We start from the raw sequence: 25,395 nt of genomic DNA on the forward strand, positions 1-25,395 counted from the left end.
TATGAGATGAATAATGTAGGGTATGTAAACATTATATTAGGTAGCATTGTTTAAAGTGGCTAGTGATATATTTTACATAATTTCCCATCAATTCCCATTATTAAAGTGGCTGGAGTTGAGTCAGTGTGTTGGCAGCAGCCACTCAATGTTAGTGGTGGCTGTTTAACAGTCTGATGGCCTTGAGATAGAAGCTGTTTTTCAGTCTCTTTTTCAGTCCCAGCTTTGATGCACCTGTACTGACCTCGCCTTCTGGATGATAGCGGGGTGAACAGGCAGTGGCTCGGGTGGTTGTTGTCCTTGATGATCTTTATGGCCTTCCTGTGACATTGGGTGGTGTAGGTGTCCTGGAGGGCAGGTAGTTTGCCCCCGGTGATGCGTTGTGCAGACCTCACTACCCTCTGGAGAGCCTTACGGTTGTGGGCGGAGCAGTTGCCGTACCAGGCGGTGATACAGCCCGACAGGATACTCTCGATTGTGCATCTGTAGAAGTTTGTGAGTGCTTTTGGTGACAAGCCAAATTTCTTCAGCCTCCTGAGGTTGAAGAGGCGCTGCTGCGCCTTCTTCATGATGCTGTCTGTGTGGGTGGACCAATTCAGTTTGTCTGTGATGTGTACGCCGAGGAACTTAAAACTTACTACCCTCTCCACTACTGTTCCATCGATGTGGATAGGGGGGTGTTCCCTCTGCTGTTTCCTGAAGTACACAATCATCTCCTTAGTTTTGTTGACGTTGAGTGTGAGGTTATTTTCCTGACACCACACTCCGAGGGCCCTCACCTACACCCTGTAGGCAGTCTCGTCGTTGTTGGTAATCAAGCCTACCACTGTTGTGTCGTCCGCAAACTTGATGATTGAGTTGGAGGCGTGCGTGGCCACGCAGTCGTGGGTGAACAGGGAGTACAGGAGAGGGCTCAGAACGCACCCTTGTGGGGCCCCAGTGTTGAGGATGAGCGGGGTGGAGATGTTGTTGCCTACCCTCACCACCTGGGGACGGCCCATCAGGAAGTCCAGTACCCAGTTGCACAGGGCGGGGTCGAGACCCAGGGTCTCGAGCTTGATGACGAGCTTGGAGGGCACTATGGTGTTAAATGCCAAGCTGTAGTCGATGAACAGCATTCTCACATAGGTATTCCTCTTGTCCAGATGGGTTAGGGCAGTGTGCAGTGTGGTTGAGATTGCATCGTCTGTGGACCTATTTGGGCGGTAAGCAAATTGGAGTGGGTCTAGGGTGTTAGGTAGGGTGGAGGTGATATTGGCGTGTATTTGTTAGCTGGCGTGTATTTGTCAGTTGGCGTGTATTTGTTAGCTGGCGTGTATTTGTTAGTTGGTGTGTATTTGTCAGTTGGCGTGTATTTGTCAGTTGGCGTGTATTTGTCAGTTGGCGTGTATTTGTCAGTTGCCGTGTATTTGTCAGTTGGCGTGTATTTGTCAGCTGGTGTGTATTTGTCAGTTGGCGTGTATTTGTCAGTTGGCGTGTATTTGTCAGTTGGCGTGTATTTGTCAGTTGGTGTGTATTTGTCAGTTGGCGTGTATTTGTCAGTTGGCGTGTATTTGTCAGTTGGTGTGTATTTGTTAGTTGGTGTGTATTTGTCAGTTGGCGTGTATTTGTTAGCTGATGTGTATTTGTTAGCTGGCGTGTATTTGTCAGTTGGCGTGTATTTGTTAGCTGGCGTGTATTTGTTAGCTGGTGTGTATTTGTCAGTTGGCGTGTATTTGTTAGCTGGTGTGTATTTGTTAGCTGGCGTGTATTTGGCATGCTACAGTTAGTGTGTAGCCTCAGCTTTAGGGTCCTAACGCCAGATACAGAGAACAAAATATAAACCTCAGTGTATCCTATAGATATCAACTGCACAGTAATTAGACATTCATGGATTTTTAATGCATCATTTTCTCTTTATTCAACCCACCCACACTTCATCCACACAATATTTCATGACCCAAAAGCTGCCTGCGGGTTATGAGTTGACCCGTACATCACTAGTGTGTGTGTTTAGGTGTGGCACCCCCTCACCTCCAGCAGCTCGTCCCCTACGCGGATGCGTCCGTCCTTGGCGGCGGGGCCCCCGGGGCTGATGCCTACCACGAAGATGCTGAGGCAGGAGCGGTCCTTGTTTCCAGCCAGGCTCAGACCCAGGCCCTGGCGTTCCCTGTCCAGCTCCACACACAGCAGCTCCCCGCACAGCTCCCCGTAACGCAACCTGATCAGCTCTGGGGGGACAGGAGCAAAAGAGAGGTGTTAGTTCTAATGCTCTATGTTTCAGTGTTGAAGAGAGTAACATGTGAAAGAGAACAGTGACAACCATACATCTAGTTTTACACACGCACTAGAAAAGTTCTTAAAGGCAATCACCCTGACTGAATACTGGACAAAGACACATGAAGGCGGCACACACACACACAAGTTTCTTATTTTTCTTTCCTGTGATGAATCTATTTGATATGTCCAGTCGGTGGATTACCCTGGTCTGTTCCATTAAACATGAGGGCAATTATTACAATATCTCCCTGACTGAGGAGGCCCTGGGCTACCTCCAATACACAGAACAGGTTCATCTCTACTCTCTAGCTAAAGTCTAAGCTCTGCTTTCTAGTTTTATAATGCTAGCTAGTTCTGCTATGCAATAATCCCTATAATTGCAGTATTCAAGTCACATTGGATGTACCATGCCATCTATTTAACACAATGTCATCTTCAATCCATTCTGGGGTACCCCAGGGCTGTGTCTGAATCCTGCTGTAGTTCTGATAGAGCTACACAGGTGTCAGGTTACAGTAGGGCTGGGCTGTATACCGTATTTTACTTTATACCAGTATTGATGCACGGACCGGTTTGGGTTTTTACTTTACCTTCTATAATGGCATTTGAATGTTTAGTTTATTAAATGTGGTAAGCCCTGTGTAACGTCCATTTCTATAATTTGCTCCGCTACTTGAGTCCTCTCTCTCTGCCTATCCATGCCGCTTTCCACACAGACCTAGCCTTGCCCCCTTTCACACAAGGAGCGCATTTGTTGTTGCTTGACGAGGAGACACTTGTGTCGATGCCTACAATGCTGTTTCCACTTCACATCTTTATATAAATCCACAAGCGTTCTATAATAACACTATTAGTTGGTGTTTCTTACATCTGCAAACAGCTAGTTTGTCTTTTCTTAGCAAATTGTGGCTATAACCTGTTAGCCACTAATGCTAATAACAAATTAGCTGGTTAGCTAATAAATGTAGTAAGTCAGAGCAAATGTACCTGGCTATACAGCCTGATTATACCAGTGATGGTGAGGACTAAATCAGCTAGTTGTTTGTGCAACCGTATTTTCTAAACCAAAGAGGATTAGGCAAAGCATGAATATGTTAGCTACATGAAGTAGCTATGAGAAAACATTTAATGTAGCCAAAGATTATAGGGTGCCCTAGGAAACACTGACCAACACTTTGGTTCCTATACTGTCACAATAACTCCTCTCTGGCATTTTCATTCGTTGTCATGTCAAACACTGTATTCAAAGTGCCCACTAATATATTCTAACTATAGAATTATAATAATCATTCTATTTCCATGATTCCAACAGTTCACCAAAGCGTTTTTTGTTTTAAGTCAAATCACAATTGCAACATTTGGTTAAAAATAAGGTCTAGATGTTTTGCCAATATCGTGTAGCCATACGTGGCAATGTGGAAATGATCTCAAATGAATGCAGGAAATGCAGAAATTGATGAAAATTATTTTTTGCTGAAGTTTAATTGAACAGTATAAAACAAATCAGAATGAAGAAAGACCCATTAAAATCACTTAGAATTTGGAACTGGAACACGTTGTCGTACACATCAATCCAGAGAATCCCAAACATGCTTTATGGGTGACATGTCTGGTGAGAATGCAGCCTAGGGTCACACACTAATTATAGAGCAAATTTACAAAATACACATTTTGAAAAATACAGTGATATGATATTTTGGCCATATCGCCCAGCCCTAGGTTACTGTAGAAAGGCTCCTACACTAGCTGTTCCTTTCTGTAATCCTCTCTTATCTGTCCTCTCTCTCTTCTCCTATATTATTTGTCCTATTCCTCTTCAATTTTATCTGTCCTCCACTCTTCTCCAATCTCATCTGTCCTCACTTTCTTCTCCTATCGTATTTGCTCTTCCTCTCTTATCTGTCCTCCCTCTCTTATTTGTCCTCCCTCTCTATCTTTGCTCTTCCCCTTTCTGTCCACAGCTAAAGGTCTGGGTAGAGCGGAGGTCCAGACTTAAACTCCTCTGTGTGTGTCCCCCATTTAAGATCTGCCCATCTTTCATGAAAGGATCATATTAGATGACCCTCAAAGGCAGATGCCAATCAAAATAATGAGATTCAAATCTTCTGATCATACAACCCCTGTGCATGTACGCTGTGTGTGTGTTTGTGTAAGGTGCTGCAACAACTTGTAAAAAGCCACTCTTCCACCCAATCCATTGCACAGTAATTCCCCCATCCAACTCACATCATTTATCCATCACCCAATCAGCAGAGGTACTGTATATACAGGTCTTTATTTGGCTCAGACCACCCCTTCCTCTCTCTTTCTTTGTATTTCTGCCCAGCATAGTGTTCCAACTCCTGTTTTGCATCAAAACCTGCAGCTGTCACACAGTGAACATGAAAGGGCAAGAGAGCGAGAGATACAGTGCCTTCAGAAATTATTCATACTCCTTGACTTATTCCAACTTTTCTTGTGTTACAGCCTGAATTTAAAATTGATTAAATCATCTATACACAATACCCCATAATAACAAAATGAAAACATGTTTTTAGAAATATCCCATTTACCTAAGTTTTCACTCCCGAGTCAATACTTTGTAGAAGCAACTTTGGCAGCGATTACAGCTGTGAGTCTTTCTGGGTAAGTCTCTAAGAGCTTTCCACACCTGGATTGTAGCTCCCGAGTGGCGCTGCGTTCGAAGTCACTGCATCTCAGTGCAAGAGGCGTCACTACAGACCCTGGTTTGAATCCAGGCTGTATCACATCCGGTCATGATTGGGAGTCCCATAGGGTGGCGCACAATTGGCCCAGTGTCGTCCGGGTTTGGCCAGGGTAGGCCGTCATTGTAAATAAGAATTTGTTCTTAACTGACTTGCCTAATTAAATAAAAGTTTTAAAAAATAATGTAAAAAATTGTGCAACATTTGCCCATTATTCTTTACAAAATTCTTAAACTTCTGTCAAATTGGATGTTGATCATTGCTAGACAACCATTTTTTTGTCTTGCTGTAGATTTTCAAGTAGATTTACATTGAAGAAAAATATCAACACAACATGCAACAATTTCTAAGATTTAATTGAGTTCCATACAGTTCATTATAAGAAAATCAGTCAAATGAAATAACTACATTAGGCCCTGATCTACGGCTTTCACATGACTGGGAATACAGATATACATCAGTTGGTCACAGATACATAAATTCAGAAAACCAGTCAGTATCTGGTCTGACCACCATTTGACTCACGCAGCGCGACATATCTCCTTTGTATAGAGTTCAGGCTGTTGATTTTGTCCTGTAGAAAGTTGTCCCACTCCTCTTCAAAGGCTGTGCAAAGTTGCTGGATATTGGAAGGGAACTGGAACACGCTGTTGTACACGTTGATCCAGAGCATCCCAAACATGCTCAATGGGTAACATGTCTGGTAAGAATGGAGGTCATGGAAGAACTGGGACATGTTCAGCTTCCAGGAATCATGTACAGATCCTTGTGACAGTGCATTATTATGCTGAAACATGAAGTGAAGGCGGCAGATGAATGGTACGACAATGGGCCTTACGATCTCGTCACAGTATCTCTGTGCATTCAAATTGCTATCAATAAAATGCAATTGTGTTAGTTATCCGTAGCTTATGCCTGCCCATACCATAACCCTAATGCCACCATGGTGCACTCTGTTCACAACGTTGACAACAGCAAACCGCTCGCCCACACAACACCATACATGTGATACAGTTGAAACCGTGATTCATCCGTGAGGAGCACACTTCTCCAGCGTGCCAGCGGCCATCGAAGGTGAGCATTTGTCCACTGAAGTTGGTAACGACACCGAACTGCAGTAAGGTCAAGATGCTGGTGAGGAGGACGAGGATGAGCACGTACAATGCATTCGGAAAGTATTAAGACCCCTTCCCTTTTCCCACATTTTGTTATGTTACAGCCTTATTATAAAATGGATTTAATAAAAAAAAATCTATCTACACACAACAAACCATAATGACAAAGCGGAAACAAGCTTTTAGAAAAATGCATTGAAAATAAAAACAGAGATAGCTTACTTACATAAATATTCAGACCCTTTGCTATGAGACTCAAAATTGAGCTCAGGTGCATCCTGTTTCCATTGATCATCATTACAATGTTTCTACAAATTGATTGGACATGATTTGGAAAGGCACACACCTGTCTATATCAGGTCCCACAGTTGAAAGTGCATGTCAGAGCAAAAACCAAGCCTTGACGTCGAAGGAATTGTCCGTAGAGCTCAGAGACAGGATTGTGTCGAGCGCAGAACTGTGGAAGGGTACCTGCAGCATTAAAGGTCCCCAAGAACACAGTGGCCTCCATCATTCTTAAATGAAAGAAGTTTGGAACAACCTAGACTCTTCCTAGAGCTGTCCACCAGGCCAAAACTGAGCAATCGGGGGAGAAGGTGACCAAGAACCCGATGGTCACTCTGACAAAGCTCCAGAGTTCCTCTGTGGAGAGGGAGAACCTTCCAGAAGGACCACCATCTCTGCAGCACTCCACCAAATCAGGCCTTTATGGTAGAGTGGCCAGACGGAAGCCACTCGTCAGTAAAAGGCACATGACAGTCAAAAGGCACCTAAAGGACTCTCAAACCATGAGAAACAAGATTCTCTGGTCTGATGGAACCAAGATTTTACTCTTTGGCTTGAATGCCAAGCGTCATGTCTGGAGGAAACCTGGCACCATCCCTACGGTGAAGCATGGTGACGGCAGCATCATGCTGTGGGAATGTTTGTCAGCGGCAGGGACTGGGAGAATAGTCAGGATCGAGGGAAAGATTAACTGAGCAAAGTACAGAGATCCTTGATGAAAACCTACTCAAGAGCGCTCATGACTTCAGACTGGGGGCAAATGTTCACCTTCAAACAAGACAACGTCCCTAAGCACACAGCCAAGACAATGCAGGAGTTGCTTCGGGACAAGTCTCTGAATGCCCTTGAGTTTACCAGCCAGAGCCCGGACTTCAACTCGATCGAACATCTCTGGAGAGACCTGAAAATAGCTATGCAGCAAAGCTCCCCATCCAACCTGGCAGAGCTTGAGAAGTTCTGCAGATAGGAATGGGAGCTTGTAGCGTCATACCCAAGAAGACTCAAGACTGTTATCGCTGCCAAAGGTGCTTCAACAAAGTAAAGGGTCTGAATTCTTATGTAAATGTGATAATTCTATTTTTGTTTTTGTATACATTTACAAACATTTCTAAAAACCTGTTTTTGCTTTGTCATAATGGGGTCGTGTGTGTAGGGATGAGGGAAAACAATTAGGAATTAGAAGAAAGTCAAGAGGTCTGAATACTTTCTGAACGCAGGATCAGCCCTGGTGTTGACCCATGTAGATAAGCTTTCCTGAGACGGTTACTGACCATTTGTGCAGAACTTCTTTGGTTGTTCAATCCCACAGTTTCATCAGTTGTCCGGATGGCTGGTCTCAGATGATCCCCCAAGTGAAGAAGCCGGATGTAGAGATCCTGGGCTGGCATGGTTACACGTGGTCTGCGGTTGTGAGGCCGGTTGGACGTACTGCCAAATTCTCTAAAATGACGTTGGAGGAGCCTTATGGTAGAGAAACTAACGTTCAATTCTCTGGCAAAAGCTCTGGTGGACATTCCTACAGTCAGCATGCCAATTGCACGCTCCCTCAAAACTTGAGACATCTGTGGCATTGTGTTGTGTGACAAAACTGCACATTTTAGAGTGGCCTTTTATTGTCCCCAGCAAAAGGTGCGCCTTTGTAATGATCATGCTGTTTAATCCGCTTCTTGATATGCCACACCTGTCAGGTGGATGGATTATCTTGGCAAAGGAGAAATGCTCATTAACTTCTTATGTCTGGGGGGCAGTATTGAGTAGCTTGGATGAATAAGTTGCCCAAACTAAACGGCCTCCTCCTCAGGACCAGATGCTAGAATATGCATATAATTGACAGCTTAGGATAGAAAACACTCTAAAGTTTCCAAAACGGTCAAAATATTGTCTGTGTGATTGAATCTGTGGTTGCAATTCACTACTCGACTGAGGGACCTTACAGATAATTGTATGTGTGGGGTACAGAGATGAAAAAATCATGTTAAACACTATTATTGTGTACACAGAGTGAGTCCATGCCACTTATTATGTGACTACTTTTTAAGCATATTTTTTACTCCTGAACCTATTTAGGCTTGAAATAACAACACTTGAACACTTATTAACTGAAGACATTTCATTTCAGCTTTTCATTTGTAATTAATTAGTAAACATTTCAAAATACATACATTAGCAGTCAAAAGTTTGGACACACCTACGCATTCAAGGGTTTTTCTTTCTTTTTTACTATTTTCTACATTTTCTACATCAAAACTATGAAATAACACATATGGAATCATGTAGTAACCAAAAAAGTGATAAACAAATCAAAATAGATCTTATATTTGAGATTCTTCAAAGTAGCCACCCTTTGTTTTGACAGCTTTGCACACTCTTGACATTCTCTCAACCAGCTTCCAACTGTTTTGAAGGAGTTCCAACATATTCTGAGCGCTTGTTGGCTGCTTTCCCTTCACTCTGCGGTCCACCTCATCCCAAACCATCTCAATTGGGTTGAGGACAATTTAATCCATTTTAAATTCAGGCTGTAAGATCAAGGGGTGTGAATACTTTCTTTAAGCACTTAGAGAAGGAGGGGGAGAGAGAGGAAGACGAGAGAACAGGGATAGAAAATAAAAACATTGAGGGCTATTTTTTTTTTTACAGTGGTGAGAGAGGGAAAAGAGAGAGACAAAGAGAAAGAAAAGAGGGAGGGAGAGAGAAACAGAGAGAGCGAGAGAGAAGGCTTTCATTCCTGTCACGCTGTAAGAAGAGTAATTAAAGGTCCCAATAGGTTCATCAATTCCAACCGATACAAAGGAGGGGGAGAGAAACACTCCATGAGAGTAAAGGAGGTCAGAAACAGAGGGAACGAGGGACAAGAGGAAGAGGGAGAGAGACTTTAGAGGTAGTACGCGTGGATGGGTTGAGAAAACAAAAAAAGTAGGATGAGAGAACAGGAGAAAAGAGTCAGGGAAGGAGGGAAAAGAGGGAGAGAGACTGTTATAGTAAATGTGGAGAAAAGTAGGAAGAGGGGAAAAGAGATCAAGGGGGTGAGTTGGGAGGGAGAAAGACAGAGAAACTAAAGGGAAAGAAAGAGGTAGAAGAATGAGTTGAGAAAGGGGAGACCGGAAAGAAGGCAGGCAGATAAATGTTGACAGATAGAGGGATGAAGAGAGAGGGGGATAGAGAGATGAAGAGAGAGGGGGATAGAGGGAAGAATAGAAAGGGGAGACCGGAAAGAAGGCAGGCAGAGAAATGTTGACAGATAGAGGGATGAAGAGAGAGGGGGATAGTGAGAAAGGGAAGATTGTGAAAATAGAGGTGTAAAGTGCAGGGAACTGGTCCGAAACGTCTTTCTTATTAATCACCATTTGATATTTGAGTCATGATGGCAGCAGAGGCTTTAATCTCAGCTGTTTGATTTTGGGGATCGACATCTGCATTGAGTAGAAAACAGTGGCACAAAGAGCAAAAGGTCAAAGGTGGATTGTTATTTTAGTGTTGACACGTCTTGTTGACATTCTGAGTATGAAGCAGGCCTAGAATCAAATATAGGTCAAATCCATTTTTTTTTTAAAATTGTTAATTTACATTTAATTTAGTTTTGATAAGATTACCAACCGTGAACTCTTTGTGACCTTGAGTCACGCACGCACACACGCAAACGCACACAGTTAAGGAGCACTATCGGAACAGTGTGGGAGGCAGGACAGCTGCTGCTGGCTCAATTAGTGATCACTCTCATCTCAGAAGGGCCGGTGTGTGTGAGTGCGTGAGTGAGTGAGTGAGTGAGAATGTCTGTGTGTAGTGTGTATGTGTGTCACGATCTTGGAAATGAGCAGACCAAGGCGCAGCGTGAGTATAGTTCCACATATTTATTTAAGTGAAACTAATAAAACAACATAACAAAACGTACAAAGACCATGAGGAAGTAGTACCCAAACACACTAACAAACACTCAATATCCCACAAAACACAGGTGGGGAAATAGCTACCTAAATATGATCCCCAATCAGAGGCAACGATAAACAGCTGCCTCTACTTGGGAACCACATTAGCACCAACATAGAAATATATATACTAGATCACCCCCTAGTCACACCCTGACCTACTACACCATAGAGAACCAAGGGCTCTTGACTGGGCACCGGTGCAGAGGAAGGCTCCGGCCTTGGGGCGGAACTGAACGCAGTGCCTGGACTGGGCATTGGTGCAAAGGAAGGCTCCGGCCATGGAGCTGGGTTGGACGCCGTGCCTGGACTGGTGACCGGCGCAGAGGAAGGCTCCGGCCTTGGGGCGGAACTGAACGCAGTGCCTGGACTGGGCACCTGTGCAAAGGAGGGCTCCGGCCATGGAGCTGGACTGGACGCCTTGCCTGGAAGCAAGGCGTGACAGTGTGTGTCTCTCAGTGTGTGTGTCAGTGTGTGTGTGTCAGTGTGTGCCTACTTCTGGTCAAAAGTAATGCATTACACATGTCAGATATACAGTTGAAGTCGAAAGTTTACATACTTATGTTGGAGTCATTAAAGCTCGTTTTTCAACAACTCCACAAATTTCTTGTTAACAAACTATATTTTTGGCAAGACGGTTAGCGCGGGTGCCTTTGCGCGGTTGACTACTTTGTGCATGACATGAGTAATTTTTCCAACAATTGTTTACAGACAGATTATTTAACTTATAATTCACTGTATCACAATTCCAGTGGGTCAGAAGTTTACATACACTAAGTTGACCCTGCCTTTAAACAGCTTGGAAAATTCCAGAAGATGATGTCATGGCTTTAGAAGCTTCTGATAGGCTAATTGGCATAATTTGAGTAAATTGGAGGTGTACCTGTGGATGTATTTCAAGGCCTACCTTCAAACTCAGTGCCTCTTTGCTTGACATCATGGGAAAATCTAAAGAAATCAATCAAGGCCTCAGAAAAATAATTGTAGACCTCCACAAGTCTGGTTCCTCCATGAAGAAGAAGCCACAGCTCCAAAACCTCCATAAAAAGCCAGACTACGGTTTGCAACTTCACATGGGGACAAAGATCATACTTCTTGGAGAAATGTCCTCTGGTCTGATGAAACCAAAATAGAACTGTTTGGCCATAATGACCATCCTTATGTTTGGAGGAAAAAGGGGGAAGCTTGCAAGCCGAAGAACACCATCCCAACCGTGAAGCACGGGGGTGGCAGCATCATGTTGTGGGGTGCTTTGCTGCAAGAGGGACTGGTGCACTTTACAAAATAGATGGCATCATGAGGGTGGAAAATTATGTGGATATATGGAAGCAACATCTCAAGACATCAGTCAAGAAGTTAAAGCTTTGTCGCAAATGGGTCTTCCAAATGGAAAATTACCCCGAGCATACTACCAAAGTTGTGGCAAAATGGCTTAAGGACAACAAAGTCAGGGTATTGGAATGGCCATCACAAAGCCCTGACCTCAATCCTATAGAAAATGTGTAGGCAGAACTGAAAAAGTGTGAGCGAGCAAGGAGGCCTACATACCTGACTCAGTTACACCAGCTCTGTCAGGAGGAATGGGCCAAAATTCACCCAACTTATTGTGGGAAGCTTGTGGAAGGCTACCCAAAACGTTTGACGCAAGTTAAACAATTTAAAGGCAATGCTACCAAATACTAATTGAGTGTATGTAAACTTCTGACCCACTGGGAATGTGATGAAAGAAATAAAAGCTGACAAATAATTCTCTACGATTATTCTGACATTTCACATTCTTAAAATAAAGTGGTGATCCTAACTGACCTAAAACAGGGAATTTTTACTGGGATTAAATGTCAGGAATTGTGAAAAACTGAGTTTAAATGTATTTAGCTAAGGTAAACGTCTGACTTCAACTGTACATTTGTTAAAGGCATAATCTGTAACTTTAGTTTCCAGTCAGAAGTACAGCCCCTGTAGTCTGGCCCCAGCTCTGTTCGTGACCTTACAGTTTACAAGAAAGTCATTTCACTGTACTTGTGCACGTGACATTGAAACTTGTTTGCTGTCATTATCAAGTCATGACAATGAGTGGCAGGGAGTTGGCATGATAGCGCCAACAGTCGGACACTACAGCCCCTTGCACTCGTTTGTAAATAGAACTGCCAGTGCCAATGAGTTATATGAATTAACCTCCCCCGAAACCAAAGATGACACACAGACACAGTAGGGGGTGTATAACACATGGAGCGTTGCTCAGCCTCTAGAGTGTTGACACTGTCACACACTGATGCCTCAATTACAGAGGAACACATACGCACACACAGGTGCGCACAAAGACGCGCACACACACACACACACACACACACACACACACACACACACACACACACACACAGAATCCAGTGAACTCAAAACACCTCATGTCCATAAATTGATAAATTGTAGTTGTCCCCTGGTGTTTAATGTTTGTTGATTCACTGTCTTCTTGCTGGAAGGGAGAACACACAATACAAATGTAAAAAACACATAACTGCCATCTCTCTACAATAAGCATCCACTTCCCTGGACACCTACAGTAGTGAGTCAGTGACCCAGAATGTGAGTTAGTTTAGCATACTGAAGCTGTACTGATCAGAATGGTTGGATGCAGCACAATGGCAGAAGCGGGACGCTGGCCTTTCCCTGAACAAAAGACATGGTTTCTATGGATAATAGGTGTGGCATCACAATATAGGACAGCCACTGTCCCCCTTTCCATCCCTCTCTCTCCACAGAGTTAAAGATCATAGATATTTTTAAATAGTAACATGAGGAATAAATACACAGTGAATAACAAAGACAAATAAGGGGTAAAAATAACATGGCTATATACAGGAAGTACCAGGTAATAACATGGCTATATACAGGAAGTACCAGGTAATAACATGGCTATATACAGGAAGTACCAGGTAATAACATGGTTACATACAGGAAGTACCAGGTAATAACATGGTTACATACAGGAAGTACCAGGTAATAACATGGTTATATACATGAAGTACCAGGTAATAACATTGCTATATACAGGGAGTACCAGGTAATAACATGGTTATATACAGGGAGTACCAGGTAATAACATGGTTATATACAGGAAGTACCAGGTAATAACATGGTTATATACAGGAAGTACCAGGTAATAACATGGTTATATACAGGAAGTACCCGGTAATAACATGGCTATATACAGGAAGTACCAGGTAATAACATGGTTACATACAGGAAGTACCAGGTAATAACATGGGTATATACAGGAAGTACCAGGTAATAACATGGTTATATATAGGGAGTACCAGGTAATAACATGGTTATATACAGGGAGTACCAGGTAATAACATGGTTATATACAGGAAGTACCAGGTAATAACATGGTTATATACAGGGAGTACCAGGTAATAACATGGCTATATACAGGAAGTACCAGTTTATACCATGGCTATATACAGGGAGTACGAGGTAATAACATGGCTATATACAGGGAGTACCAGTTTATACCATGGCTACATACAGGGAGTACCAGGTAATAACATGGCTATATACAGGAAGTACCAGGTAAGAACATGGCTACATACAGGGAGTACGAGGTAATAACATGGCTATATACAGGGAGTACCAGGTAATAACATGGCTATATACAGGGAGTACCAGGTAATAACATGGCTATATACAGGAAGTACCAGTTTATACCATGGCTATATACAGGGAGTACGAGGTAATAACATGGCTATATACAGGGAGTACCAGTTTATACCATGGCTACATACAGGGAGTACCAGGTAATAACATGGCTACATACAGGGAGTACCAGGTAATAACATGGTTATATACAGGGAGTACCAGGTAATAATAACATGGCTATATACAGACAGTACCAGGTAATAACATGGCTATATACAGACAGTACCAGGTAATACCATGGCTACATACAGGGAGTACCAGGTAATAACATGGCTACATACAGGAAGTACCAGTTTATACCATGGCTACATATAGGGAGTACGAGGTAATAACATGGTTATATACAGGGAGTACCAGGTAATAATAACATGGCTATATACAGACAGTACCAGGTAATAACATGGCTATATACAGGGAGTACCAGGTAATAACATGGCTATATACAGGGAGTACCAGGTAATACCATGGCTACATACAGGGAGTACGAGGTAATAACATGGCTACATACAGGGAGTACCAGGTAATAACATGGTTATATACAGGGAGTACCAGGTAATAACATGGCTATATACAGACAGTACCAGGTAATACCATGGCTACATACAGGGAGTACCAGGTAATAACATGGCTACATACAGGGAGTACCAGTACTGAGTTAATGTGCAGGGGTACGAGGTAATTCAGTTTGCTATGTACATTTAGGTAGGGGTAAAGTGACAGATAAGACTGAGCTGTTGCAGGAGCGTACGTGGTGAGTGTGAAAGTGTGTGTGTGTGATGGGGTGTCAGTTAGGGATGTTAACGGTTAACCGTTAACAGGTTACCTGCTGAAAATAAATTTGACCGGTCATGCTTATCGGTCTATAGGGCCATTTATAGAATTCAGTAGAATTTAACTGGCGCGTTGTTTTAATTCCAGTCCAGTGATAACTCCCAAGTGGTGCAGCGGTCTAAGGCACCGCATCTCAGTGCTAGAGGTGTCACTACAGGCCCTGGTTCGATTCCAGGCTGTATCACAACCGGCCGTGATTGGGAGTCCCATAGGGTGGCGCACAATTGGCCCAGCGTTGTCCAGGTTAGGGGTTTGGCCGGGGTAGGCCTTCATTGCAAATAAGAATTTGTTCTTAACTGACTTGCCGAGTTAAATAAAGGTTAAAAAAACTAAACAAAAAAGACAGTGGGAAAAGCTTCTTCCATTACTAACCCATCAGGGCTTTAGAACAAGCAGGATGCACACACTGATTGCATTATGTTAAGGGAAGGTGAGAATCCATTTTGTGTTGCACATGGAAACAGGGCTGCTAAATCAGGACAGACTCACAGTTGTAGTTTGTGATAACTCAGCATTTGTCAGTGGAATTGGATTTCGTCGAGTTATAAGGACAATCTGATTAGCTGGACATGCACGCAAGCAAACACTTAAAACACCCACAACACCAGATCGACACACACACACACACACACACACACACACACACACACACAAACACAAACACACACACGTTTCCCCTAGACATTAAATATTACATTTGGTGTTGGCGGAAGTGGATGAACACACAAACATTGCTCAACTCACATACACACAGAGTGGATGTGTCCTCTCCTGCAGTGTGTCCCTCCAAACACACACACACCAGTTCCAACTGTTGACTACAAAGCTTCTATCCCCTAAAATAAATTCCCATTCAGAAACCATGCTGGCTATTACTACATCATCATGATAACTAGCAGGGTGTCTAATTAGGAATAGGCTACCTGGAGCGGGATGTAGCTGTGTGCTATGTTAGCGTAGCATCATATTAATGTGGGAGGAAAGGGAGCACATCTCACTATGAAAGCTCATTAAAACATGACAACCAACTCTGCATGGCTACAGCCCATGTTTCTGCCCATAACAAAGTCTCTGCTCTCTATGTGGGTAATAGAGTTCACTGTGTAGAGTCTCTTATGAATTACGTGTTCCTTTTTTCTGTACTTTTGACATTGTTCACATCGGAGTCTGATTGTTGCAGGTGCGTGGGAATAATTTGATGATATCTTAAGAGAAAATGAAAACATGCACACTGATCTTGCCAGTATCTCCTTTTCAGCCGGTATCTCCTTTTCTCCTTTTCAGCCGGTATCTCCTTTTCAGCCGGTATCTCCTTTTCTCCTTTTCAGCCGGTATCTCCTTTTCTCCTTTTCAGCCGGTATCTCCTTTTCTCCTTTTCAGCCGGTATCTCCTTTTCAGCCGGTATCTCCTTTTCAGCCGGTATCTCCTTTTCAGCCGGTATCTCCTTTTCTCCTTTTCAGCCGGTATCTCCTTTTCAGCCGGTATCTCCTTTTCAGCCGGTATCTCCTTTTCAGCCGGTATCTCCTTTTCTCCTTTTCAGCCGGTATCTCCTTTTCAGCCGGTATCTCCTTTTCTCCTTTTCAGCCGGTATCTCCTTTTCTCCTTTTCAGCCGGTATCTCCTTTTCTCCTTTTCAGCCGGTATCTCCTTTTCAGCCGGTATCTCCTTTTCAGCCGGTATCTCCTTTTCAGCCGGTATCTTCTTTTCAGCAGTGTGCCGGGTTTCCTTTGCTTGTGATGTTGCATGTTACTGGAATAAAAATGTGTAACCTCAGAACGAGCCTACAATATGACGCGAGTTGAGAAACACTAGTCTTAATGACCAAGACATTCTACGCCCCCATTAGCATAGCCCACAGTAGACGAGACGGATGCCCTCTCAGGGAACTCCCAGTGAACAGTGCAGTTAAACTTGAAGAAGCAGAGTAGCATGCTGCGGTGTGGTCCTCACTGTCCTCCATTGTAGCTCCATCCAGTACCATCCAGCTCCAACAGAGACGAGTAAATGCTACTTTCTATTCAGAGCTTTCCCTAAAGCATCACGGCTGTTTTCTAGGAACTGATGCTTGAGTTAAGAGAGGGCTACGCATGGTGAAAGTAAATTAAGCTCTCTGGTAAAGCACAACTAGACAGTTTCAGGGATTTTGCGTGACAATTAGCAGGAATCATCTGAAGTCATTCCCAGACACTTCTGACCAATTACTGAATACAGTAATCATTCTGCTTATCTAACAGGGAGACATGGAGACGCAGAGAGAGGAAGACTGCAGGTACTGCAGGATTTTGTTCCAACTAGGCACCACACACCCAACCAACTGAGCTAATTGGCTTCATCCAAGATTAATATGTGCGTGTGAGTGTCTCTCTCTGTGTGTGTTTGTGCGTGTGTCCATGCTTCCTCCAAGACGATAAATGTGTGTGTCTCCATGCTCCCTCTAAGATGAATGAGTGGTGGTGCAGCACCAACATGGGGAAGACAAGTCCACTGTGCCCAGTGAGCAGCAGCATACTGCTATCATCATTTACCACATAAACCTTCCCATGAGAGTACTGATTTACATTCACCAGGGCACACAGGTGTAGGGGACTCAACGACAGGGGGAGGGCAGGGGCAGACAAACACACAGAGAGAGAGAGAGAGGCAGGCACACAGAGATAAGCTGGCACATACACACACACACACACACATTGTACAAAGACACAAGCACACAGATGAGCTGGCACGTACAGTACACAGACACAAGGGTGGAGCGCACAAAGAGGCTGCCATGCACACATATACATTGTCCCACAAACACAAAGCTAGACTGTTTCTCCTATCAGAGTCAGACATCTACCGTCTCCTTTTAAAGCACTGATCGAGAGAACTTCCATGTCATTGCATTCACTTGGGATGTAATTGGAAGAATTAACAAGTGGCTGCCTCTGCTCTGACCCTCATTGGTTAGAATTAATTGTAGACAGGGATAATAGGAAAATATATTACAAACAAATGGGGGATTGGAAATGATATAGACAATTACATTGGGAGAAGGCACAGTCTATCTGCAATATTAAAGCTGATCCACCCCGTAAAAAATAAAGGATATAAAAATATATATATTAGACAAGGATAAACTAAATGATCTCTACCATACACACACACACACACACACGCACACACACACACACACACACACACACACACACACACACACACACACACACACACACACACACACACTAGAAGATTGTGTATGTACTGTATGTGTGAGAGAGATAATTGCCTGGTTTAGCTGAGGTGAAACACCACAGTAAGGACAAGTGTTTATCTGAGAGTTCCTCCACTCCTCAACACCTGTTTCTACAGAATGGTCCTTGCACAGGGAGAGGAGTAGAAGATAGAGAGGGAGGAAGAAATGGGGAGCGAGAGAGAGAGAGAAAGGGGGAGGAATAGAGGGAGAGAGAGGGAATAGATCAAATGAGAGGAAAAAAAGAGATGGACATAAAAGGAGAGTAAAACATGAATAGAGGGACAGAGATGAAAGGCTGCCGACGTCTCATCAGAGCAGTCTGAAGTGGACAGACAGACTCTACATTGGTGTGGGTGACTCTTGGCTATCTTCTGAGTGGATGCATTGGTGACAAAGTGGGCTCAATGTCTCCATATTGCAGTCTACACACACGTCAACCCACTGGCCCCTCGCTCTTAACTCCCTCGTCCCCCTGTGTTACTGCACAGCGGCCGGCAAACACTCCCGTTAGAGGACACTGAGGACACACACACACAAACACACACAAACTAGAAACAAACAACTAAAAATAAAGGGATGTCTTCACATGAGAGTGGCAAGAACAGCAACACACACACTCTGACACACACACACCTCCTGATTCCCTGCCTGCCCAGACTAGAAAGCCAAACAAGCTTATTAAAGATACACACTGACCTGGCAGCATGGTCCATGCTTCACTCTTCACCCAGCAATCCTGAGGTTAACATCCCCATGCGCCAGTGTGTGTTTGTGTGTGTTTGTCGGTTGTCAACCTCGTGGTGTTGGTTGGCAGCGCTGCCTTGAGCAAGGCTGAGCAGGCAAACTGAAATAGGGTGAGAATCTACAGAGAACACACGTAGAAAGGAGAGAGAAGGGAGGAGGAGAGCGACTGCTTGCAATCCAGCTCCTGTGCGGAGTGCACCACACTCACATGCCTCAGCATCCCTCTACCCCTCTCTCTCCCTCTCCACACTATGAGAAACCATAGAAGAGACAACTAGTCTTATCTATCCCACTTGCTCCATAGAGAATCATTATATTTCCCTCTATCTTGCCCTCGCCACTTGTCTTTACCTCTCTCAAGCATGTGGTAGGGCTGATTGGATTTCGTGTGCGTCAGTTTGTGTGCCTGTGTGAGGCTGTAATCATTGATCCATCCCTTTATTACATGTGTGTAAACTTGCATGTGTATAATAGTTTGTGTGTGTCTGTGTTAGAGAAAGTGAGAGGCAGAGAGGAGGGAGCTATCGCTGCAGTAAAGACAATGGGGGTTGAGGGGAGGAAGGGGGGAATGACACGACAAACTGGTGGTGATTGAGGCTGCTCTGCACCACTGCTCTAGCTGGCAGAGCAGGAGCTGTGTGTGTATGTGGGCACCATTTAACAGACGTGGTTCATTAATCAAGAGTAGAGGGACTGGTGTGTGTTGTGTGCTAGCTGTGGGGTGCGAGAGCAAGCGTTTCATTACCGTCTGTTTAGCACATTATGATGGCTTATTGAGTCACTTCACGATTTGGCAGCCCAGTCCGCCCACTGGAACACACACACACACACACACACACACACACAGAGAGATATTGCTATTCTCCTCATACCACCTGTCTGACAAACTGGTGTCACAAATCCAACGTGACGCCGCTCACTCACTGTCAAACAGACAGACATCAAGAGTTGACTGACGGTTTAGGAGAAGAAATATACTAAACAACCGTCTCAATGACTCCTACATCAAACACATCATCTGACCCTCCCAACAACTCAAACATCATCTGACCCTCCCAACAACTCAAACATCATCTGACCCTCCCAATGACTCCTACATCAAACACATCATCTGACCCTCCCAACAACTCAAACATCATCTGACCCTCCCAACAACTCAAACATCATCTGACCCTCCCAATGACTCCTACATCAAACACATCATCTGACCCTCCCAACAACTCAAACATCATCTGACCCTCCCAATGACTCCTACATCAAAACACATTTATTTCTACATCATCTGATATCAGTCAAATTTCAATTACCAGTTTACAAACACTGTCTGCAGCAGCATCTCAGACACCTGTACGCACGCACACGCACAGCATATCATCCCGCTTTCAATCAGGAAACTGTTTAATCGGTCTCCCGAGTGGCGCAGCGGTCTAAGGCACTGCACTGCACCCGGGTTTGATCCCAGGCTGTGTCACAACTGGCAGTGACCAGGAGTCCCATAGGACGGCACACAATTGGCCCAGCGTCGTCCGGGTTAGGGCAGGCTTTGGTCGGGGGGGCTTTACTTGGCTCATTGTGCTCTAGCGACTCCTTGTGGCGGGCCGGGCACCTGCAGGCTGACCTCACTCATCAGTTGAGCTGTGTTTCCTTCGGCACATTTGTGCGGCTGGCTTCCGGGTTAAGTGGGCGGGTGTTAAGATGCAAGGTTTGGCAGGTCATGTTTCGGAGGACGCATTACTCGAGCTTTGCCTCTCTCGAGCACGTTGGGGAGTTGCAGCGTTGAGACAAGACCGTAATTGAATATCACGAAATTTGAGAGAAAAAAGGGGTCAAATACAAAAAAAATAAGAAAATGTTTATCAAATAAAACACATGCAGAAAGACAGTCGAAATTGCCCCAAATAAATGTTTGTTTGTGTTTTCCTAAACTGTCCTCGACAACTCGTAGAAACAAATCCCTTTCAGAAAATATTGCTAGGTTAAGTCATTTCAGGAACTTAGTGATCGCTGCTTTGTCGTCTCTGCACTTCAATTAGCTAGTCATTGAGTGGAACAGTGATGCAGAATACCCATCCACAGACCAACGGGCTGCTTGAAAACTCCATTACACTGCCTCTGGCCTGCATACATAGCAGGACAAGTCATCATCTCTCCAGAATAAATATAACTCAATATCAAAACATCCTCTCCCCAGGAGAAATAAACAGCATATTCAAGGACAAGGACAAAGTAAATAGAATATATAGCGATGACTTATATAGGTTAAAATAGTTCATCTCTGAACCACCCATACCGGATCCGGGATAATTGTCATCAGCAACGCTGAATAGCATAGCGTCACAGTCAAATAATATTACTAGAAAATATTAATATTCATGAAATCACAAGTGCAATATTGCAAAACACAGCTTATCCTTTTGTTAATCCACCTGTCGTCTCAGATTTTGAAATTATGCTTTACAGCGAAAGCAATACAAGTGTTTGTGTAAGTTTATCGATCGCTCAACTCAAACAATAAGTACACTTAGCATCAGGTAACTTGGTCACAAAAATCAGAAAAGCAATCAAATTAATCGTTTACCTTTGATGATCTTCGGATGTTTTCACTCACGAGACTCCCAGTTAGACAACAAATGTTCCTTTTGTTCCATAAAGATATTTTTTATATCCAAATACCTCCGTTAGTTTGGTGCATTATGCCCAGGAGTCCACCGGAAAGAGCGGTCACGACAACGCAGACAAAAATTCAAAATTATATCCATAATGTCCACAGAAACATGTCAGAGGTTTTTATAATCAATCCTCAGGGTGTTTTTCAAATATCTATTTGATAATATATCAACCGGGACAGTTGGCTTTTCACTAGGACCGGGAGTAACAATGGTCGCCTTTCTCTTTTGCGCACAATTCACTCTGAGAGCCCCCACCTATCCACTTACACAATGTGGTCATTCACGCTCATTCTTCAAAATAAAAGCCTGAAACTATGTCTGAAGACTGTTGACACCATGAGGAAGCGATAGGAAAAGGAATCTGGTTGATATCCCTTTAAATGGAGCAATGGGAGGCTATGGAACATGGAGTTTTCAAAATAGAAGCCACTTCCTGGTTTGATTTTTCTCAGGGTTTCGCCTGCAATATCAGTTCTGTTATACTCACAGACGATATTTTGACAGTTTTGGAAACTTTAGATTGTTTTCTATCCTAATCTGTCAATTATATGCATATTCTAGCATCTGGTCCTGAGAAATAGGCCGTTTACTTTGGGAATGTTATTTTTCCAAACATAAAAATACTGCCCCCTAGCTTCAAGAGGTTAAAATCTAAATGTTGACTTAATACAAGCAAACTAGCATAAATAGCCTTTGACATTGAGAACAGCGCGGGAATAATTTGGTAATAATGTATACGGCCATTTATTCTATACAGGGCTCTGTACTGGAGAAAACTGAAAACTAGCAGTTACTGGAAGAGAGGTTTGGAACTCTTTCTCATGATTTGACCAGGCAGGCCAAAACTTCATCCCAATAAACCAGGCTGAATTTTTAGGTGACATTTTCAAATAGTTCTTACTCTGAAAGTGCATCATCATCATTATCATTTTCACAGTATTATTCCAACCTCATAGTGTGGAAATATGCACTTTTGACTGCACTGGGCCTTTCAGAGCATTAGCAACAGCAACACTACTGAACAAAAATATAAACACAACATGTAAAGTGTTGGTCCCTTGTTTCATGAGCTGAAATGAAAGATCCCAGAAAATGTTCCATTTGAAAAAAAATCTTATTCCTCTAAAATGTTGTGCACAAATGTACCTTTGCCATCCACCGGACAGGTGTGGCACATCAAGAAGCTGATTAAACTGTATGGTCATTACACAGGTGCATCTTCTGCTGGGGACAATAAAAGGCCACTCTAAAATGTGCAGTTTTGCCACCGAACACAATGCCACAGATGTCTCAAGATTTGAGGGTGTGTGCAATTGGCATGTTGACCTGCAAGAATGTCCACCAGAGCTGTTAAAGATAATTGAATGATAATTTCTCTACCATTCCTCTACCGTTTTAGAGAATTTTGCAGTACGTCCAACCGGCCAAGTACGTCCAACATTGGTGAGGTTATGGGCAAGCATAAGAAATCCAAAGAGAACGAGAAAATGAATAATATGTATACACAAAATAAAATGGGAGAAATGTTACAGTCTCCATCCTAGATTTATAAAAAGCATACAAAGCTACAAATTAAGAAGCAGTTGAACCTTTGAGCGGAGAAGCAGCCCTTTATATAGAAGATTGTTCATTTTCAACTTGGGAGATGAGAATTGCAAAGTCATCAAAGCCTTGGCCTAAGCCTGCTTCCCACACACAAACAATGCTTTCTGAAAGTATTCAGACCCCTTGACTTTTTCCACATTTTGATACGTTACAGCCTTATTCTAAAATGGATTAGATTATATTTTTTTCACATCAATCTACACACAATACCCCACAACGACAAAGCGAACAGGTTTTTGGCAATGTTGGCAAATTTATTTTAAAAAATTCAAAAAATACCTTCTTCACTTAACTTTGCTATGAAACTCAAAATTGAGCAAGGTGCATCCTGTTTGCATTGATCATCCTTGAGATGTTTCTACAACTTGATTGGAGTCCACCTGTGGTAAATTCAATTGATTGAACATGATTTGGAAAGGCACACACCCGTCTATATAAGGTCCCACAGTTGAAAGTGCATGTCAGAGACAAAACCAAGCCATGAGGTCGAAGGAACTGTCCATAGAGCTCCGAGACAGGATTGTGTTGAGGCACAGATCTGGGGAAGGGTACAAAACAATTCTGCAGCATTGAAGGTCCCCAAGAACACAGTGGCCTCCATCATTCTTAAAAGTAAGAAATTTGGAACCACCAAGACTCTTCCTAGAGCTGGTCGCCTGGGTAAACTGAGCAATCGGGGGAGAAGAGCCTTGGTCAGGCAGGTGACCAAGAACCCGATGGTCACTCTGACAGAGCTCCAGAGTTACTCTGTGGAGATGGGAGAACCTTCCAGGACAACCATCTCTGCAGCACTCCACCAAATCAGGCCTTTATGGTAGAGTTGCCAGACGGAAGCCACTCCTAAGTAAAAGGCACATGACAGCCCGCTTGGAGTTTTCCAAAAGGCAACTAAAGGACTCCAGAACATTAGAAACAAGATTCTCTGGTCTGATGAAACCAAGATTGGACTCTTTGGCCTGAATGCCTCAATTCTGGAGGAAACCTGGTGCCATCCCTACGGTGAAGCATGGGGGTGGCAGCATCATGCTGTGGGGATGTTTTTCAGCAGCACGGACTGGGAGACTAGTCAAGATCTAAGGAAAGATGAACGGAACAAAGTACAGAGAGATCCTTGATGAAAACCTGCTGCAGAGCGCTCAGGACCTCAGACTGGGGCGAAGGTTCACCTTCCAACAGGATAACGACCCTACGCACACAGGCAAGATAAAGCAAGAGTGGCTTCGGGACCAGTCTCTGAATGTTCTTGAGTGGCCCAGCCAGAGCCCGGACTTGATCGAAGAGACCTGAAAATAGTTGTGCAGTGACACTCCCCATGCAACCTGACAGAGCTTGAGAGGATCTGCAGAGGAAAAACTCCCCAAATTCAGGTGTGCCAAGCTTGTAGCATCATACCCAAGAAGGCTCGAGGCTGTAATCGCTGCCAAAGTTGCTTCAACAAAGTACTGAGTAAAGGTTTTGAATACTTATGTAAATGTGATATTTCAGTTTTTAATTTATTTGCAAATGTGTAGATTGATGAGAAAAAAATAATGATTTAATCAATTTCAGAATAAGGCTAAGGAGAGAGAGCCCTCAGATTACACAGATCCGCAAAGAATTTGAAAACAAATCCAATTTTGAAAAACTCCCATATCTACTGGGTGAAATTCCAGTGTGCCATCACAGCAGCAAGATTTGTGACCTGTTGCCACGAGAAAAGGGCAACCAGTGAAGAAGACACACCATTGTAAATACAACCCATATTTATGCTTATTTATTTTATCTTGTGTCCTTTACCATTTGTACATTGTTAAAACACTGTATATATATATATATATAATATGACATTTGTAATGTCTTTATTGTTTTGAAACTTCTGTATGTGTAATGTTTACTGTTAATTTGTATTGTTTATTTCACTTTATATATTCACTTTATATATTATCTACCTCACTTGCTTTGGCAATGTTAACACATGTTTCCCATGCCAATAAAGCCCTTGAATTGAATTGAATTGAAAAATTGAGAGAGAGAGAGAGAGAGAGAGAGAGAGAGAGAGAGAGAGAGAGAGAGAGAGAGATGGGAGTGAGAAAGAGACAGACAGACACACACACAGCACAAGGCTCTGCATGGTTTAAACATGAGGAGACATCAGAGAGTGATGACTAACAGACATTAACACACAGGCCCATCTCTTCCCCTGTTTCAGTAAGACTAAATGCATTCAACTGCCAATTTGACAAGAGCAAACCTATTATGGGAAAGAGCACTAGCAGAAAAAAAACAGTAAATTAACTCGGAACAATTTCAATCTGGTGGTTCCAAGCTGGTGGTGTCATTCACCCTGTGG

General features: G+C 43.3%; 1 protein-coding gene across 1 annotated transcript in view; it reads right to left on the reverse strand.

Annotated features, from left to right (window-relative positions):
- The window catches only part of LOC139407154 (inaD-like protein), a 294,625-nt gene that overhangs the window by 75,797 nt on the left and 193,433 nt on the right, over window positions 1–25,395 (reverse strand). The window contains 1 exon segment of the mRNA XM_071151082.1: window positions 2,011–2,207. Coding sequence (XP_071007183.1) covers window positions 2,011–2,207 — 197 coding nt within the window.

This window comes from Oncorhynchus clarkii, chromosome 1 (genome assembly GCF_045791955.1).
Source record: "Oncorhynchus clarkii lewisi isolate Uvic-CL-2024 chromosome 1, UVic_Ocla_1.0, whole genome shotgun sequence".
In the NCBI taxonomy this organism is placed as follows: Eukaryota; Metazoa; Chordata; class Actinopteri; order Salmoniformes; family Salmonidae; genus Oncorhynchus; species Oncorhynchus clarkii.